Here is an 18,030-nt window from a genome sequence, read left to right on the forward strand (position 1 = left end):
TAAAGGTCTGAGCTGCATTTACAGAAGTTCAGAACAAACAAATATTTCCTATTGCCAAACAGTTCAGTCACCACACAGGTGCCCCCTTGGTGAGAAGCTGAGCCTGCAGGGACACAGCTCATGAGCTGGAGGCTGGAGGTGACTGAAGGGACAAACACCCCGACACAGGAATGTTTCCCAGCACAGACAAGAGGTGGAAATGTGCTGAATATTCCCCTGGTGCAGCTGCTCCAGCCCCCCCAGTGCTGCCCTGGGTACTTACACAAGAGAGCTGAGGGCCGCGGGACGGAGGTGGTGCTGCTGCCAGGCAGACACCTGCCCCAGGGACAGCATTCCTGGGGAGTTAAACCCCTGCAGGGCAGACAGGTCTGCGCTAGTCAAGGAGTAATCTAAGAGGGAGAAACAAATAAACAACAAAATAATGTACAGGGGGTTCATATATAAAACATACATATATATATAAACACAAATACAAAGACTTTCTGCCCAGAACAAATAAAGGCAGCTGATCCAAAGGAATCCAAACATGAAAACTCTGAAGTCTGGGAGCAATCCTGCCAAGCTCATGGGGAGCTTAACAGTACAGAGGCCTCCAAATGAAAAATTTTTGCCTTCTGCTTTCAGGTTCTCCAAGTTGCTGTCTGGAAGCTTGTTCCAAACCCACAGGTACAACACATTAATGCAGTGTATATACAGAGGTGTGCACCTTACAGTAAGACTTGGCCCTGTGCTGTCAGAGACCCACACACATCCCTGCAGGAGCCTTCCTAAAGGCCTCAGGAGTCCCAGCTGCTCCAGCAGGTGAAGTTTCTTGGGCTGCCTCTTTCTTTCTGCTTCATTTCTTCTCAGTTGTCACTTCTACTAAAACTCTGAAAACCTTCACACATATTTCTGCATAGCTTCAGAAAGGTTTGTCCTAAGATGACTGACCCAAAAAGCTCCTTTTGCAAGACTAAAATTGAATTCAAAAAATAAAGAAAAAATAACAACTGTGCAGCCCCTGCAGTGACCCAGACATGCACTGAGCCTGCAAAGCAGGCAGGCCTCCAACACCTGCCCACTGCAGCCCAGGCACGCCCTGGAGATGGATGTGCTGGGCTGAGGGGATTTGTCAGAGCAGACCTGAAGGAAACACTGATAGGAATTCAGTGCCCATGTAATTTTTTTCCACTGCAATTACAGCTTTCATGACCATGGACAATTAACTTCTGACACTTCAGACAGAACGTGTCTGGTGACAGGGCTTTGAGGAGGTATTTTTCCAAAGAGCACATAAGTCACTACACAATTAGCTGCATTATTAATTCCCTAAATAATCCCGTATCTGCTGGCAGTGACAGGAGGACACCCCTGCTGCAGGAGGGACCTGGTGTGAGATGTACACACAAGAGCACCTTGTGCACCACAGAAACCATCACTGCTGTGCCCCCCACAAGCAGCACTGCCAGTCTGTACCTCTGCAAAACAACTGACCTGCAGCCAGGAATTTATGGCTTGGTGTGCTCTGCTCAGGTGTCAATTATTAATTAACTGATTGCAAGGGGGTTTAATATTTTTTTAAATGCCTGGATTGTTTTAGTAATTCAGTTAGTTCTGGCCCTTCCTCTAACAATCTACAGAATACCAAAACAGATTATATAAAATAGGGTATTTGTGGAAAACTGATATCCAACATTTTAATTAAGGATCCAAGAGCTGAAGCTATCCCTTCCAGTCCTGAAAAAAACCAACCTTATCAATCCAGAAAAACAATTAAGGTATTTAAATTTTATCTTAGTGCTTGAATTGCAAAACTGAAATTGTGCTGTAAGTGGAGACTACCCTGAGAATCCCCAGGCAACAATTTGGTTTCAACATCAAATTTCTTCCTGCAAATCCCCTGAAAGGTTCAATCTGATAGAAACGATTCTGAAGTGTGTGAAAACCACTAAAGGCTAAAAGCTTTGCACAAATTATTTGCATTCTCAAAGGAAATGGGCTGGAGTTTAAAATCACAGCCCAGCACTTGTCCATTACGTAGGACATCAGTTCCCATTGCCTTTGCTGCTTCCAGAGATTCCAGCCCCTCTCAGCTTTTGGGGTTCCAGCCAGCAGCTCCCAGGTTATTCTGAGTGAGGGATGCACCCAGCTGCTCCCTGAAACAGCATCCTGGACAGAAGGGCTGTGTCAGGTGAAACTCACTGAGGCTCCTCTGAGCAGGGACCACAAGGGTTTGCTCTGAACAGCCACTGAACACCAGAGCTATCCAACCTAAACCTCCCCTTGTGCAACTTGAGGCTGGCGTTGCCTCATGTTCCATCACTTATTACTCGATTTTCATGAACTACTTTCCCAACCAGCAAACCACTCATCGCTTTTACATTACCAAATGCCTTACATCACACCCAGCTTGGATAAAAAGGAGTTTTAAGGTCCTGCAGACAATAAAAGTATCTGAAGAACAGAAGTACTGAAGGATCAGCTATTGCCTAAACGTGAGGCACTCCAGTTCCTGGCAGGATTGCTACAGGCTCGGTTTTGATGAGTAAGAGCCTTCATTTGAACTGAAGAGGAAAACAAAGTCAAGTGTCACAGAAACACGAATTTCCTGGGCTTCTGACTCCGGGTGCAGTCCCAGCCCTGACCCCAGCTGTGGAGGCCAGTGGGCCAAGAGGGAAAGGAATCCACAACGCTCCCCTCAACCCCTCAGGTGACAGCCTCCTCTGTTAGGGTGAGAAAAAAGCTTCTCCCAGCATGCCCTGCTGTTGAATGTAGATGAGATGTATCCTATTGGTCCCTCCCCTCTGTTCCGCCCCTCAAGATCCCCATACAAACCCCTGCCTCAGGGCCCTTCATCCCTGCACCCTTCTGAGGAAGGAGCTCAATAAAGGCTCTCCTTGGAACCCCACGCAGACCCCGTCCCTCCCTGTGCGTGGCCCGGATCCCAGGAGAGCTGAAATCACCCGGTGTGGGCACAGGTGTGGGCACGGGTGTGAGGTGTGGGCACAGGTGTGAGCACAGGTGTGAGCACAGGTGTGGGCACAGGTGTGGGCACAGGTGTGAGGTGTGGGCACAGGTGTGGGCACAGCCATGGCCGTGCCCCAGGGTCTGTCTGAGGCCCTGCTCCAGGCATGCTCAGCAGCACTTACCGGTGCTGGGGGTGCTGTCCCAGGTGGCCGTGTACACCAGGCCCTGCGGGGGCAGGCTCGGGGTCGTCACCGACAGCACGGGGGTGGCCAGGGGCTGCGTGGACTGAGAACTGCTTATCCTTTGGGTGTTCTGCAAGGGATGGAAAGGACAAACCTTGTGAGCCCAGGGGCAACAACGGGAAAGGCAGTGCCAGCGACACAGAGCATTGCATCCCAGCGTGCTGCTCTGCTGGGCCTGAGTTAGGAACGCGTCCTTTTTGTCAGCATTGGTTTTCTAAAAAAGCTAAAACATTTCAAGACAACCAAAAGGATCTTGGCAAACTGAAATGAAAAATTAATTGAAGGCTCAGTGGGCCACTTCCCAAGCATGCAGATTTCAACAGTGTTAGCGTTGTAGGACACACAAAAATTAATGCAATTTCTTAGGGATACACACAACAATTCTCAGAAGTTCTTAAGTGATTTAAGAGTTTTGAGTCTTATTTTTAAAGAGGTTTTAGTGCAGATGGTGAGATGCAGTTCCACCAGAAGAGAATCTCCCACTTCACAGTTGTTTATCCAATTTTCCAAATTTCAGCTGCCAGTTTTGACACTGTGCTGACTACACCTGTCCTGAAAGGAACACAGAGATCTTCTAAATTTGTGTTGATAAGACTTCAGTGATAAAATAATCTTGCTGTTCCCATGGTTCCTGAGAAACTGAGAGAGCACTTGTTATAATGCAGATATGTTTCCAAGCAAATGACACTGGAGTTCACAAAGAGCAATGGTGCTTTTCTGACAGGGAAAATAGCTAAACTAGATTGTCTCAGATAATTCAACTGTGGGCACAATTTGGCTTTTTAATAACAGTCCTTCGTTGCTATATACTGGAATGAACATCTGCAGCAAACATATCACTCAAAATTAGCTCTAACCAAAGTTGCTGGTTAGAAAATTAATTAAACACTTTGGTGAACAGCACCAGACAGCAAAGCTGCTGCCACAGAATTTTCTGCTCTCCACGGTGATAACTGCAAATATTCTTGAAAAATAGGAGGTTCAACACCATTTGGCCATGACAAATACTGTCAAGAAGAGAAAATGCTAGGGTTTTATTTTTCAAGAACAGATGATTACTTTTATCTGCAGAATTCTTAGAAAGAGCAGTAGTTTCTACACCCTGTATTTCTACAAGGAGCTGGGTTTCAATCTGCTGGAAATACGTTTTCTTAAAGCAAACTTCTCTCTATCTCGGAAAAAATATTTGCTACAAAAGGAGCAGTTTCTCATCTCTTTGGTAGGAATCCATTTCATAACTTTACAAGACTGAAGTTACTACTCCTTTCCCTTATTTCAGACACAGATATTTCAGGATCTGCAGCACTTAAATTTTTTCTCCACTCTAATCTTGAGAGAACGAGCAGCATTAAAAATGCATCATTCCCTTAAAAATATCAGAATGAGCAGGTACAGAAATGGGGCTGTGTTCAATTTAAGCTTAAATTTATGAAGATGAATTGAGGGTTATCAATCTTGTATCTTTCCCATTTGAAGAAAGAAATATATATCACAGCTCCCATATTAAAATTAGCCACAGCTGTCACTGGCTGCCAGCTTCTGATCTCTCTTGTGTCTGGCTGCTCTTGAATTCCCATCTTTGAGCCTCCTGAGGATTTGGGGGCTCTTTGGCATTTATTGCCAAACACACACATTGGCAGATGTGCCCACTCTGCTGCAGAGCTCCCAGGTTTCAAAGCTCCCAGAGAAAGTCCCTCTGATTTTCTGTAACTGATCCCTTTAAATCACTTACGTACTTCTGAAAATCTCCCCTAGACCAAGTTTATCTGGCATAAAGAGATGTTATTAGAGCAGATTTTTGTGTCTGTCAGGAATTGACCTTTCTCCAAAGCTTTCTTGGATGGCTGCCTATAAAGTTGGGATTACTGCATAATGGAAAAGTAAAGAGGAATATACTGGGAAACAATCCAGACCAAAGGATTTCCTTATGGGATTTTTTTTTTTGAGTGGCTAATAAAGGTGGTTTTCTGAGGTAAATTCTTTCTGAATATAGTTCTTGGAACACTCAGCCACACAAAGACACTAAGCAATACTAATACTTAGATGAGCCCAATATTTGTTGTCCTTGCATGACAAATTTCAGGATTTTTCTTTTTAATCTTTTTAACTGGTGCAAATGCAGCAGGAAGAATTCAGTATCTTTATTTCATGCTCTGCTACCGTTGGTAGCTGCTTTTCACATTCAGTGCTCAGCTCCAGCCACAGAGTGGGTGCTCAGAGCTGGGATCTGGAGCTGCTTCCCAAGGCAGGGATGAGCAGCAGGCAGGAGCCTGCAGGTGTAGCCGGTGTTTGTGTGCCGCGTTTGAGGCAGACCCTGCACCTTTCCCGGGCTGCTCCGGGCAGAGCTGCTCCCGCTTCCATCGCTAGATGGCCCACGCCGCACACGGCATCCACGCGGCTCCTGCCTGCGCTGGGCAGGGCCGGGGCTCGCATCCCAACCCCAATCCAAATCCAATTCCAGTCCCAATTCCAATGATATCTGATCAAGTGTTTTTACACTGAGATTTCCTTCTTGCACTGAAAACCAGACACTCCACTCTGAAGACAAGAGGAAAGTGGGAGAGCTCTTTCACTGCTCAATTAGGAAGACATCCCAATAATGCTTAAAAACTTCAATTTGAATTTCAAAACCCGTTTTCCCTTACTTTTTAAATCTATTTCTCATGTTTAAGGTAAAAATCAACCAGCAGCATGCATTCATCAAGAAATTTATCTAAATCACTAATTTTTCCATGCTTTCATGCAATTAGAGCCTCATATGAGCAACAGGTCCATGTTCAACAAGAAGTCAAGGTCTGCAAGAGGTCAATTTATTTCTCTGTGATTCTGACACAGCATCTTGTGCCTGGTTTGTGCCACAGCAGCCAAACAATTTGAAATTTGCTCTAAAAATAAGTTACGAATTATTTTAGCCTTACGTTGATTTTCCAGACTGAATGCCAAATGTTAAAACCTTTAGGGAAAAAAAAATAGAAAACACTCAAATCCCAAGAGTTTCCTTTTAAAAGCAGAATGTCTTTCCACTGGAAAAAAAGGTAGAATTATTCATTTGCAATTCTCTGTTCCTTTTGGTAAACAGGGAACACCCCTGTGGTTTGATAATCTCACGCAGGATGAAATAATTCTAACCTCCAAAAAGGTGACCTCACCAGCAATGATGTCATCTCCTTGAAAGGAAGAGAAGTAACACAGGGCTGGTGTTACAATCTGAAGAACTTCACAAGTGAAGCCACTTCCTAAAAATATTCCAATAATTGAGGGGATAGGAAGTGATTATTTGTATTTCATACAGAAGGCAGTACACATCCTATACACATGGACAGTTACTTTGTAAGGCTCTTTTCCAATGTTCCCTCCAAGAAAAACAGAAACATTTTCAGGGAAAAAAATTGGAAGTTTACAAATGGCAAGCACTGACTTTGAACGTGTTTTCAACTTGAATTGGTCGGGTTTTTAGTTTGATAAAACAAATATATTTTTGTCTGCTACCAAGGGAACACTGGAATTATTTAAAATATGTAATGAAACTACAGTTAAAAAGCTGTAGTGAAAGACATTTCCAGCATCTTGCTGTCTCTCAGCAAACAACAGCCCAAACTCACCAACTCCAATTCATCCTCCTCCGACTGTACTCAGCAAACAAGAGGGATAACACAGTTACTAAAAATAGCATTGCTTCCAAATGAAAGACAAAGTCACATTTGTGCTTCAGGATTTTGATTCATTTTAATTAATAATGTGGATTTGCTACCTGATTCTGTAGATAATACTGCTAGAAATGTAATACTTGATGAAATTCGTGTCACATAAAACCTGCTGTACTGAGCAAACAATGGCTTTGGGGAAATTGGTGCAGCAAGAGCCTGGTGACCCCAAGGACACGGCTGCACACGGGGAGGTGCAGCACGGCAGTCTCTGCCTGCACTGATCCAATAACCAGCTCAGCAACAAAACACTCTTCACATACAACCATCATTCCATGCCAGCATCTACTCTGAAATCTCCTAATTCCCCCAAAAACACAGACAAACCCAAAGCTGAATGTGATGTTGTTCTTTGCAACACAACATTAAACAGGTGCTGTGCACCACTAACATCAGAACTGAATTAATGCTTCTATTTCTAATTAAAAGTGTAATTGTCACTGTAATGATCAGCCAGTGTACTTCCTATCTCTCCTACACTTCAGTATTCCTAGAAAAACGTTTTTTTTTCAAGAATCATTACTCTGAGGCTAATTATAGCTTTTGTTACTTGGATTAATTTGGCATTATTCATCATGAGTACCAGTAACAAATGTAAGCACTTGTTGTAGCTTAAAGACAAATAGGAATTATACAGAGAGTACTTGTGTTGTTTATATCCTGCTCCTCCTGGTTATGGCCCATTCTTCCATATACAGAAAACATCCACAGAGACACTGAAAATTTCTACATGGCAGCAAAAAACGAGGACCAAAGGATTTGGCCAAGTAAATTAAAGGAAAAACCCAGTAACACTTCCTGCAAGACCTGTTCTGGGCTTGAGGCCGTGGCTGCCTCATGGCTGACACAAAGCCGTGTGCTATTCCCAGCCTGGCTGGACAAACCCTGGTGCCAGATGCCAGAGAGCAGAGCAGCCCTGCAGAGCACTCGGTGCCCTTTGATGGCCCCGCTGGGGACACGAGAGCCCCGAGGACAGGCAAGGGCACGTTCCACGGTGCCACATCACAGCAGTGCTGCTCTCAGCCCTTCCTCACCACACAGGCTGCACTTCACATCCCACAGCCATTACGACCCAGGAAAAACAGGTACAAAATGTGCTTTAGGGCACATTAATAGAGCTCACATCACCAATAAGATCAGCCATTCCTCCACAGAATAATGGATAACCCTTTTTAAAACCCACATCCTCCAAACCACCGGAGTTCTCAGTACCAAGTCAGAGGGATGTCAGATCAAAACACCCCGGCCCTGTCTCTATGATTGTGCTCTTACCACATTCAGGTCAGACTGCTGTTTTACAGCTGTAAAAATGCCTTACAAGCTGAATTCTCCCCACATCACAATCTGTACTTCTGATTTTCATCAGTGGCATTTCAGAATACAAACACCCCTCTATTCCTGTACCCTATGGTAAGCAGGTGAGACAGTTTCTCCCTGTGCCTGTGGGCAGAACAGCCCATTTCCACAAAGCCAGACCCAGAACTCTAAATGTTTGAACTCACCAGTGGTGGCATCATGCCCTTGCTGGAGGGTGGGATGACGACACGGAGGTCGGGTTTGCGGTTGTTCATGCCAAGGTTTCCTCCTCCCGGTGGAGGTGGGGACTTTGTAGGCATGACTTTGCCTAGGCCATTCCCACCACCACTGGTACCAAGTAGACTTGGTGAAGCTCGGGAATTCACAAAGCCATTTCCTGGAAGAGGAAAAACGAATGGACCGTAAGACTGAGGAGAAGGACGATACAAAATTTTGGTGCTCACGTAGCAGTTATGAAATATTTATTTCGTAAAACTTCCGATAACAAACTTCCCACAAGGGGCTGAGTATTGAACAATTGAACAAACACAAACCACTCTGACCAGAGGATCAATATGGAAAGGGAATATCACTTCAAGGGCACGCTGTGGCAGCTTAAACGCTGAGAAGAGCAAATTGCCAAAGAACTATTTCTAATAACATCCGTTGTGTTTCGTTTGCCCTTTGAAGCTCCTCCAGGCTGAGCCTGCAGAAAAGTGAGGGTTTTGCACAACCCCACTTGGTCCCCACCCCCACAGAGAGAGCATGGACTATGCTGAATTGCTGCTGTGAGAACAAAAGATCAGCTCTTGAAGTCTCTGTTTCTCAAATTTATTCTTCATATACCTCCACGACATGTAGGACTAATTTCAGTATCAATACATACTGTCTGATAATTATATTTAGCAACAATGAGGGGAACAAATCCTTTCCCTTCAAATTCATTCCAGATATACACATCATTTATGTCCATAGGTTTAACAAAGTCTTTGTCTTACTCCTGGTACTCATTTTAAGTGGAATTGGAAAAGCTAAATCCTACAGGTCCAGGATTCAGCACTGAAATCTCCAATAGTTGAACACGCTCAAGGCAGAGGCCTCAGCTTACACTCAGAACTGACCAGAAAACAGCACCAAGGCAGTAAATCAGTCAAGTGCCCAGTATTCTATTTTCCCATCCTGACAGAAGCACCAATCATGTTAACCAAAATATATTTCTCAGAAAAAACTTTAAAGCCACATTCCAATCACAGAAACATATTTATAGCAACAATTCCCAAAATACACAAACCTTATTCAGCTGCAAACAGAAAAAAAGTTGTTGAGGAGAATTTTGCAACAGGGAACCCCATAGTTCACCCTACAGAACCTGTGTGTGTATAAATAAACACAATTCATAGTAAGATTCTGTTTGCACTAACACTGCAGGTCTGAAAGCAGCTTTTATAGGCACAATCAGGGAGACAAAGTTCACTGTGTGGGAAATTCTCTCTTAATCGCCCATAGCGCCACGCTGGCATGAATTTTGCACTATTATTCTAATTTGAACAGGCCCCTATGCCCAATCCAATTTTATTGCATTAAATACATATTAATCTAAAAGCAATTAAAATAAGAAAGTTGTCAGTGTCACATTCTAACTTCTTTAGCAACATCTTTAATGCCTTTAAAAGCACAGCAAGAAGGAAGAACAGCAACATGTCTCAGCAAGGGCAAAAAACTTCATGGAGGTGCCTGGTACCACCAAGATACTCAGCCAGGGCACACTGAGAACCTCGATGGGAATTCACCAGGATGCTGTGAGGAGGCCTCCTCTGGATTTACTCACTATGTGCATTTCCCACTGTGCCAAAAGCCTGACCATACATGGATGATCTGATATGTCCCTTGAGTTTTCCAAGGTTAACGGAGCAAGGAGGAGTCATTCTAATTTAGTACTTTCCTGAAGCATTTGCATAGGAGGTATGGGAATATGACTTTTAACTCAGAACTTATGGGGGGAAGAAGGAACACAGCAGAAAGTAAAGTTTTTAATGTCAGCATTCTTCCTTCTGTATTAAAAACCACAGCAAAAACTGATTTTGTGATTAAAGGATCTACATCCCTCAGCAGAAAACAGCAGAATTTATTCAGATGCTTCTAGGTTAGAGATAAAATTTAGGTGGAATGGTTGAAAAGTTGGGCTGGAGCTGAGAATACACACTAGAGCTAAATATACTCTTGACTGGTAGGAGAAAACTCTCCACAGCTGGGTCACATGGAAAAACCAACAAGCCAAAAGGAGAAATTCAGTTCTGTGCTACTCTTAAGGTTCCTGAAACAGAGATGGTTTTCGTAGAATCTTGATTTTGTTAACACAGTTATGCATCAATTCCTATCCATTATAAATGAGAGCAGCATGAGCTACAGCCAGCCTGCAGAGACTGAGAGACATCCTACACAATGGACAGAGTAAAAATTAAATGGATTTGCAAACACTCTAGGGAGGAAAAATGCCAGAAAATGGCATAATATTCACCAAATTATATCTGAAACTTTGTTATGGCACCTCCCATTTTCAGCAAAAATGCCAGAGCATTTAAAGAACTTACTGTTACAATGGAAGTAAAGTCTGGGCTTTAATGCAACAATAAATAGCATTTTATTACTCACTGGGGCTGTCAGTGTCACCTTTCCAAGGCAGGGCTGTGAGTTCTGAGCAGTTTAAGCTGCCCAACAATCCCACTCTGTACAAACAGTGGGGTTCTGTACACTTTGGGCCATCCTATGATTCCATTTCCTGTCCTCCGGTTCAAGTATTTCGGTAGCCCGTGTGTTAAATCTGGACAGTGTCTCTCTTCCACACCCAACCCAGTCATTTCCTGAGCCCTTATTCCAGGGCTCTGCCAATCCTTCAGAAACATTTCATGCTTTTAGTGGTGCTGTCAAAAACAACAAACTCTCTGCCACTGCCTGCTCTGCGCAGTATCAGGCGGCAGCAGGGCAGCCAAAGCATTTCTTCTGACAAAAGGCTGAGCACTTCTCAAAAGGAGTGTTTAGAATAAATTAAAATGGGAGAAACAGTAATAAAAAAATCTCCTAAGTGTGCAATACTATGGGTATGAATCCAATAGCAGCCCTTTGTGATAAAGAGCTGGCACTGAACACTGAGCAAACACTGGAGTGTCTGTATCGATCACCTGAAGGATCATATGCTGGGGCTGCAATAAGAGTGCAGAATATTCCTTTTTAGTATGAAACTTCAAGCCTTTTTCCTTTTAATAATCTAATAAGAAAATCAAATTACCAGTTAAGAGTGAAAGGATAACTAAATGTGTGGTATTTCTTAGAGCAAGGTCAGGAGCCAGAAAAAGATAATGAGTACAGGATGATGCAACCACACAGCCCTTTGCCAAACCGAGGCCTTAATAACCCCATAAATTCTACTTACTATTTCATATAATACAGAAATTGTTCCTACCCCACCTGCTATAGATCTTCCCCAAAGACAATACTTTATGTATAAAAATGTTTTCAAACTGGAAATCGGAGCAGAATATAAAATCCCACATATGTGTAAAAATACAACCATTTTTAGTTCCGAAGGAAGAGTTTTATTTAACTCTAATTCCTTAAAACAGACGTGAAAGCATGTTCAAAACAGTCCTTTGGAAAACAGACACCAATGCAAATATAAGCTCTCAATTATATGAATCATAATTTAATTAGATTTGATGATAACAAAACCTGCCAACGTACATTAGCTTACTTCTTGTTTAGTCAGAAAGTGTTTACTTTTGAAGCAACACCTTTTCTGAAGTGAAATGTGACATCCCACCCATGATACCAACTGGATATTCTGCCTTCAGAGACATAATACAGCTTAATCTCATTTACTGTCCTGCAGCCCAAGACACAGCATTCAATTACATGAGCCAGACTCATATTTCACTATATAAATCACATCAGCTGAAACAATGAACACACGTGGCTGGAAAGTACTCCATGTACTTATTACTACTCAAGGAATAAATTACAGGCATTGATGCCATTAATCTTTCTTTTTTGGTGTGGGTCTTTTGTTTTTTTGGGTTTTTTGGGAGGGGGGGTTGGTTGTTTTGTGGTAGTTTTTTTGTTGTTGTTGTTTTTTTGTTGGTTTTGGTTTTCTGGGGTTTTTTTTGTTTGTTTGTTTCTTTGTTTTTCATTTTAGAGAAAGACTGAACACAGTTATACACAGTTTTGGAATAATTGTGGACAAGCAGCTAAGCCATGTAAGATTAAGCAAAAGTAAGGATTGTAGTAAATAAATATTTATGCCTCCAGTGACATCATAAAAGCCAACAGATATCACCCAATTAGAAGAAAACTGAAAATTGTGTTTGCAACAAGCCATTGATTCACAAGGCATCAGGAGGCCAGATAAGATCTACTGGAGGAAAACATTTACATGAAGAACCTTGGGCAAGGGGACATATTGCAAGTAAAACCAACAATAGCATTTCTGTGTGCATGAGTTGCTCAATTTGTTTACTTTGGGGTTAGTATGACAGATTCAAGTGCAAATTAAAAACAGCATATGCCATTCCTGCCATTTTCAGCTCTGTGCAGCACTCACTGCTGATTCTACTATTGTTTCAAAAAGCTCCAGTTCTATATTAGCTTTGGAAAGAATTTACTGTAATATCTCAAGGAATCTGATATAAATGTATTTCTACTGATCTTTACAAATCAATACCTCAGATAATACTACAATCAGAGTTAAAATATACCTTTGATAGTAATATAAAGTCTTGAAATATGTCTAACATGTAAGATTTATGCTTCTAAGGCAGTACTTTAGGTATTAGAAGGCAGCAAAAAAGAAATACACATGACTAAATGTCAAGGGAATGCTTAGTCATGTTACAGAACTTTAAAAAGAGCTAATTTCCCAGGTTGTTGGAAATTTTCTTTTGCCTACAGCTACATAAAAGGAGAAAGAATTTTCAAGGATATTTAGAATTTAAAGGGGTGGTTATTGTTCAGAATGCAATAGCAAACCTAAATAAAGGCATATTGCTCTTGTAGCTGAGTGAAACATCACCAACAGCAACTGGATGTCCTTTAGGTCTTCTGTCAATTAGACAGATTACAGTTAATTACATCAGTTTACTTCCTAAACTTGCTGATTTCTGTGTGTCTATTAAAAGCCCATGTAAAGAGTGGCAAAGAAAGGAGGAGAGGAATGACATGTTTACAGCAACCTGGGATGTGGCAGTGTATCCTGGCCAAGGGGACATTATGTAAATGTTGAGATTTACTTTAACCCAGCTGGGAGATTAATAATTTGTTCTCTGTGTGGCAAATTCTGACCAGAATTGTCATGTACCTCTCAGTAAATCAGAAATTTTGCTAAGATAACAAACACACATAGCAAGATATGAAATTTCAACTGAAACCAAGGCTAGTTCAGGGGCTGAAGTGACCTCATGTCATGCAGATGGGTGGTTTCCAAGGAGAAAGAGCTACAGTAAAAAAAAAAATCAAATACTTTCTTTCTTCTTGCCAGCACATTTTTAATGCCGACTTCAGCCACTCATTTCTTGTGAGCTGATTTAATCAGAGAGAGAAGGATGGATCAGCCTTTGTTAGCAAAGGAAGAGGTTCAGCTCCCACCCTGTGGAACAGCTGCCTTTCTGCCCACTCCCAGAAGTCCCTTTCCTTCAGGAGAGCCTGGCAGCTGTAGCAGTCCATAGGCTGCACGTTCCTCAGGCAGGGATGCCTCAGCCCCTTCCCTGGAGGAGGTGAAGCCCTGCCTGCTGCACTGCCCTGTGTCCTGCCAGGGACCAGAGCAAGGCAAAGCCACCATGGCCTGACACTGCTGAGAGCAGGCAGGAACCTCTGTGGGCTGCACTTAGCAGCACTCTGAAGTCACACAGCTGGGAAGTGAGGAGCTCTCACCAGGGAAGCACTGCCTGGGACTGCTCCTACCTGTCACACTGAAGAGGAAGGCCAGCCCTGAAATAGCACAGGAGTGCACAGCCTGAAGCAGGAACGTGCTCTCGGGGTTTATTTGCAGCTGCTTTCCTAGGGTGGTCCTCTCCCACAGGGCCAAGGCTTGGAGCTGATGCAGCTTAATAGGCTGGCAAAGGGACATGGTGGAAATGGCAGAGTGGGGCAGAGGCAGCAGAAAGCTGCTTTCTTAAGGATGATGCTGGTAGCATCATTGCAGAACATTTGCCTGAAACTGCAAGAGGTGTTTTTCAGGAGTCAGCTGCACACCCCTGCTGGGGTGTCTCTCATTTCACAGACCAAACTCGACTGGAAAGGTGTGCACAGGGAGCCTTTCTGTTATTGAAGCCTCTGGTGCACTCCAGATTGCTGCAGATTCAGACTTGTGCAAAACCAAGCTCAGAGATTCTTTTATCCTCCCCCATCAGCCAAGCCCTCGAGACAAAGGGAACCATTTACAGGTGTGGCTATTCCCAGTTCTGTCTTGATCCCTTTCTGGCAACTCCAAGCAGTTTACAGGTGTGTGCAAGCTGTCAGTGGCACCTCTGCAAAACCCCTCCTCGGGCCAGGATAAAAGACCACACATGATCTACACTGACTCTTAGCAGAGATCCAACAGCTCACCAGACACAGCTTTTCCAGCAGATATACCCTTCAGTTCTGCTCCAAAGGAAATCAGTATTCCTGAGGTTACTTCACATTCTTAGAACCTAAAGATTAGTGAGGACATTAGAGAACATATAGCTCTGGAACAAAGAGGAGAAATTCAGTACTCAAGCAGACCAGATCTTTTTATCCATTCTCCTGGTAAAAATGTCAGAGGAAAGAGAATTTCTTCTTCTTTTTTTCTTCTTTTCCAAAAGATTAACTGTGTCCTTAATCTGCATTATTGATCAGAAGGGCTATTTCACTGACACAGAAATGTACAGACAGAAAATACTGTGTCTTTGTGAAATCATAAACAGTCTCCACTTCCAAAAATTCCTTAAGAATCCCCTGGAACTGGGAAGAACTTAGGTCTCAAGGTTTATGGTTTTCATGCAGCCTTGGCACTGAAAACCAGCTCAGGTCCTTGGCATGGTTCTGGCTCAACACCACACGTGAAAGGTGTGGAAGAAAAAGCAGAGACTGAGTAACTGTGGTGCTGCTTCTGAGCTTTTCTGGTTCTCAGAGTCCTGAAGCATGGCACAAGGTCACTGCAAGTGCATTTCACTGGGAACCTGGGGATCCTTCATGGGGTGATACCAATCTACTGGAACACAGCAATGCAGAACTCATGGCAAACTGGAGTGTCATCCATCTACCATCCATCCATCCATCCATCCATCCATCCATCCATCCATCCATCCATCCATCCATCATCCATCCGTCCATCATCCATCCATCCATCCGTCCATCCGTCCATCCATCCATCCATCATCCGTCCATCCATCCATCCATCCATCCATCCATCCATCCATCCATCCGTCCATCCATCCATCCATCCGTCCACCCATCATCCATCCATCCATCCGTCCGTCCGTCCATCCATCATCCATCCATCATCCGTCCGTCCATCCGTCCGTCCATCCGTCCATCCATCCATCCATCCATCCATCCATCCATCCATCCGTCCATCCATCCATCCATCCGTCCACCCATCATCCATCCATCCATCCGTCCGTCCGTCCATCCATCATCCATCCATCATCCGTCCGTCCGTCCATCCGTCCATCCATCCATCCATCCATCCATCCATCCATCCATCCATCCATCATCCGTCCGTCCATCCATCCATCCGTCCATCCATCATCCATCCACCCATCCATCCATCCATCATCCATCCATCCATCCATCCATCCATCATCCTTCCATCCATCCGTCCGTCCATCCGTCCGTCCATCCGTCCATCCGTCCATCCATCCATCCGTCCGTCCATCCATCCATCCATCCATCCATCCATCATCCATCCATCCATCCATCCATCCATCCATCCATCCATCCATCCATCCATCATCCATCCATCCATCATCCATCCATCCATCCATCCATCATCCATCCATCCATCCATCCATCCATCCATCCATCCACCCATCCATCCATCCATCCACCCATCCCTAAGCCAAAGAAACTCTCCCCTGTGTCTGGGCACATGAGGCTCTGCTTTGCCTGAAGTGTTCTCCCCATCCCGGTGCTATGAGCCTCCTGGAGCACGTTTGATGCCCATTGAACACTGACCAGGGAGCAACAAGATCATCAATGATCTGGCTCAGAAACATTTGATCTAATTAACAGAAAAAATAAATTAGCTCTAGAGCAAACTCCATTATAATGCTGGACATTTTTTCCCTCTCAAAACTGGTATATTTGCCAAGTAAAAATTTTCAGCAAATGTTTTTTATGTGGTGGGTAGAATTTTAAAAATATTACAAAATGAAAATGCTTTTTCAGAGTTATGACAGCTGCATGTGAAGTAAGCTCTCAGTATTATAAAGTGATCACAAAATTTTCTGTTCTGGATATAAAAAACCACCTACCAATCTTTGCTACAACATGCAGATATTTTTACTCAAAGTTATTTTCCACAGAAAAACTGTTAAGTTGGCAGATTGACTGCTAAAGCAAATCATTTCCATTCCAATCAAGTTACACAGGACTTGAGAAAAGGACTTGTGTGAACTCAATATGAGCCATTTTATGCAACATCTTTGTTTGAACTGGGTCCCAAATAAGCAAGATAACCTTTACTTGCTTGTTACTAAGAGATAAAGGCATGTAAGTGTCTTTCAAGAAAATGAGAACAAAAACCTCAGATTCCCAAGAACTTCATAATATTGAAGAAGATGGAGTTTTCCTTTATTTATTTATAAGAGAATATATGGGAATATGGATATGCCAGTACTCCATCTTTACCTCTGACATCACTCCTATAAATTGTGAGCTGCAAATTTGGCATGTGACCTTTCGCTAAACCCACAGGAGAATTCTCCATCCCTGAGAAGTTAAAAAAAAAACCAACCTGGAAGCTAAAAGCAGAAAAAAGTGAATTCTACAATAAATGCAGCAAGAAACTAAAACCATTATTGTCTGCAGACATAATTAACATGAGATACATTTCAACAGCAGCTGTCAAGCTCAAGTTGACAGCAGATTTAGTCAATCTGGTTACGTATGATTTCTTGATTGTGGCTGTAACTGAGGTTCCTGTGCACCTGTCAATAGTTACAAAGTTTTTATGCCAGAACTTACAGCAAGTGGAGCTCTGACAACTTTGGGTACCCCTCTAATTTAGCATTCTGGTGTTAACCAGGTATTTGAGTTTCACTAAAGATGTTCCCCTGTTCTTGTACAGTCACAACTCTCACTTGCATGACAAACCTTTCTAGAAGTGAGTGGGTATATGTATAACATCTTGGGTGTGATATTCTGCAAAGTAAGAGATAAGTGATGCATTTTGACTTTTTACATAAACTATTAATAAATGCAAGGAGGAAAACACTTTACTGCATTATATATGTCCCCCAGGCTGCTGTAACTGGGCATTTCTAGAGTTTGATACCCTATAGCAAGCACTGTAACCACTGTTTTATTTGCTTATTGAAGGAAGGAGTCTTAAATCTGAAGCTTCTCTTAATAAAGCCTGATTTGGGAAAAGAGGCCTGAAACAGCCTGATAATAAACTTATTTAGTCTGACTTGAAGAATTCTATGGAAATCAACATCTGACCTCTACAGTTTCTAAAAATAGTAATCTTTTTTCAACTGAGGAAGCTTCCTCCATTTAAAATCTTGCTTACCTGATGGAAACCACTCTTTAATATTTCATATCTTTGCTGCACATAGCCAAGGAGTGGATAAAGAGTGGAAAGTCAATCCTGTGCTTTCAGCCTTGGA

At 43.0% G+C, this 18,030-nt stretch overlaps 1 protein-coding gene across 7 annotated transcripts in view; it reads right to left on the bottom strand.

Annotated features, from left to right (window-relative positions):
* MEF2A (myocyte enhancer factor 2A) overlaps window positions 1–18,030 on the bottom strand; it is an 82,161-nt gene that overhangs the window by 3,844 nt on the left and 60,287 nt on the right. For 4 of the 7 annotated variants that reach the window (XM_077185624.1, XM_077185626.1, XM_077185625.1 and 1 more), the window contains 4 exons: window positions 8,395–8,585; window positions 6,791–6,814; window positions 3,129–3,258; window positions 263–389 (listed from right to left, as the gene is read on the bottom strand). In XM_077185624.1, coding sequence (XP_077041739.1) covers window positions 263–389; window positions 3,129–3,258; window positions 6,791–6,814; window positions 8,395–8,585 — 472 coding nt within the window. The remainder of the gene's footprint in view (window positions 1–262; window positions 390–3,128; window positions 3,259–6,790; window positions 6,815–8,394; window positions 8,586–18,030) is intronic. The other 3 variants (XM_054642516.2, XM_054642517.2, XM_054642518.2) reach the window with 1 other exon arrangement.

This window comes from Agelaius phoeniceus, chromosome 13, assembly GCF_051311805.1.
Source record: "Agelaius phoeniceus isolate bAgePho1 chromosome 13, bAgePho1.hap1, whole genome shotgun sequence".
NCBI lineage: Eukaryota > Metazoa > Chordata > Aves > Passeriformes > Icteridae > Agelaius > Agelaius phoeniceus.